The 1495-nt window shown below is 71.0% G+C and overlaps 1 protein-coding gene across 1 annotated transcript in view; it reads right to left on the reverse strand.

Annotated features, from left to right (window-relative positions):
• Nucleotides 1-415: 415 nt before the first annotated feature.
• Nucleotides 416-1495, reverse strand: part of FANCA (Fanconi anemia, complementation group A) — a 3911-nt gene continuing 2831 nt past the window's right edge. The window contains exon 5 of the mRNA XM_012734977.1: nucleotides 416-545. Within this exon, the coding sequence (XP_012590431.1) occupies nucleotides 416-545 (130 nt within the window). The remainder of the gene's footprint in view (nucleotides 546-1495) is intronic.

A 1495-nucleotide genomic window follows, 5' to 3' on the forward strand; every position in this document is an offset into this window, starting at 1 on the left:
GGCACGCGTGAGCCTGCCCGCGGCCTCTGCCCGCACGCGGCCTGGGGTGGTTCCGAGCCTTCAGGAGCCAGGCGCGGCCGCGAGTGCCGAGGGCGAGTGCTCACACCCCGCTCCTCTGCCCCAGGGACCTGCTGAGCGGGGACGAAAGTGACAAGAGGCAAAACCCCCTGTCCTCCGATGAGTCCTTCGAGCCTTACCCAGAAAAGAAGTAAGGGGCGGCCGTGCGCGGCGGGTGGGCCACGCCTGGCGCCGTGGCTGTGCGGGGCCCCCTTGGGGCGTCCTGGCAGTAGCTGGGCAGCCTTGTGCCGCAGCAGGTCACTCCCCCGGGGCTGCCCTGAGCGCTCGCAGGCTCCAGGCGGGGGAGGCGCTGCGCCGCCACACCCAGCCCTTCGGCCCTTCGGCCTGGACCTGGCCCCTAGCGGGGCGCTCGCTCGGGGCGGGCCTGTTCTGAGCGGATGCCCCAGGGGTCCTGGGGAAAGGTGGGGCAGCTCTCGGGAGGGCAGGAGCTGGGGCCCCGCAGGGCGCCCTCAGAGCAGGCCCAGGCCCTGGGGAGGCGTGGTGCCTGGACTTCAGGGGCGCACACCGCCTGTCACTGCTGTGTCCGCCTCAGGGCCCAGGTGGGTCCTGCGTGGCTTGGCCACCGCTGCCCCGGCCTCCGTCACCCAGGCAGACGTGGGGTCCCCCCGGACTCTGGTGCATCCAGGGTGGCGGCCCGCAGTGGTTCCTGGGGGCTGGTGTGCGGCCAGGGGGAGCCTGACCGGCGGGCACCCCCTTTCCGGGGGCGGTGTGGGCCCGCCCTGCACTGAGCCCGGCCTGGCTGTGGTGGGGTGGGGTGCAGAGCCCCCTCGGAGCGCAGCGGCCGACATTCGTGTCCATTGGGCCTTTGCTGTGTGCCGATGGGGCTTTGGGGCCCACTGCCCAGCTGACAGTTTGTTTTAAGTTGATTTATTTCTGCGTACAAGAACTGGTGCAGGCCAGAGGTGTGGGGGTGATTCACCAGAGACAGCGGGGAGCAGAACAGGCAGATGGACTGAAACCCACTGCCGGGGGAGCAGCGGGCGGGTCAGGAGGGGTCTGCGCCCGGTGGGTCCCTCCCTGGCCAGGGTTAGAACTCGTGCTGCAGGGGCTGCCGGCAGCTTCACAGTGCTGCGCTTCAACCCCAGCGCCACCAGGGAGGGCCCCGGTTTGTTTCGAGGTGACTTGGTCTGCAGCACTTGAAACGCCCGAGTCTGGCTCTGCAGGAGACGACAGGAGTCTGCGGGCCTGACCTGCGGTGGTGGGCCAGGGCAGGGCGCCCCGCTCCCGCGCTGGGCTCCACGGCCCTCCCGCCCTCTGGGTCAGTGCCGGTGCGGGTGCTGGGGCGCCCCCGGGGCCCCCGCCTGTTGGCGGTTGGTGTGGCAGGGCTGGATGGGCGTCCCGACTCGCTGTGGACAGGCGTGTGCCCCCTTTCCACGTCATTTCTGGCTGGCGCAGGCTCTCTGGAGTAGCGTGGGGA

This window comes from Condylura cristata, unplaced genomic scaffold (genome assembly GCF_000260355.1).
Source record: "Condylura cristata isolate star-nosed mole 26May11 unplaced genomic scaffold, ConCri1.0 scaffold00282, whole genome shotgun sequence".
In the NCBI taxonomy this organism is placed as follows: Eukaryota; Metazoa; Chordata; class Mammalia; order Eulipotyphla; family Talpidae; genus Condylura; species Condylura cristata.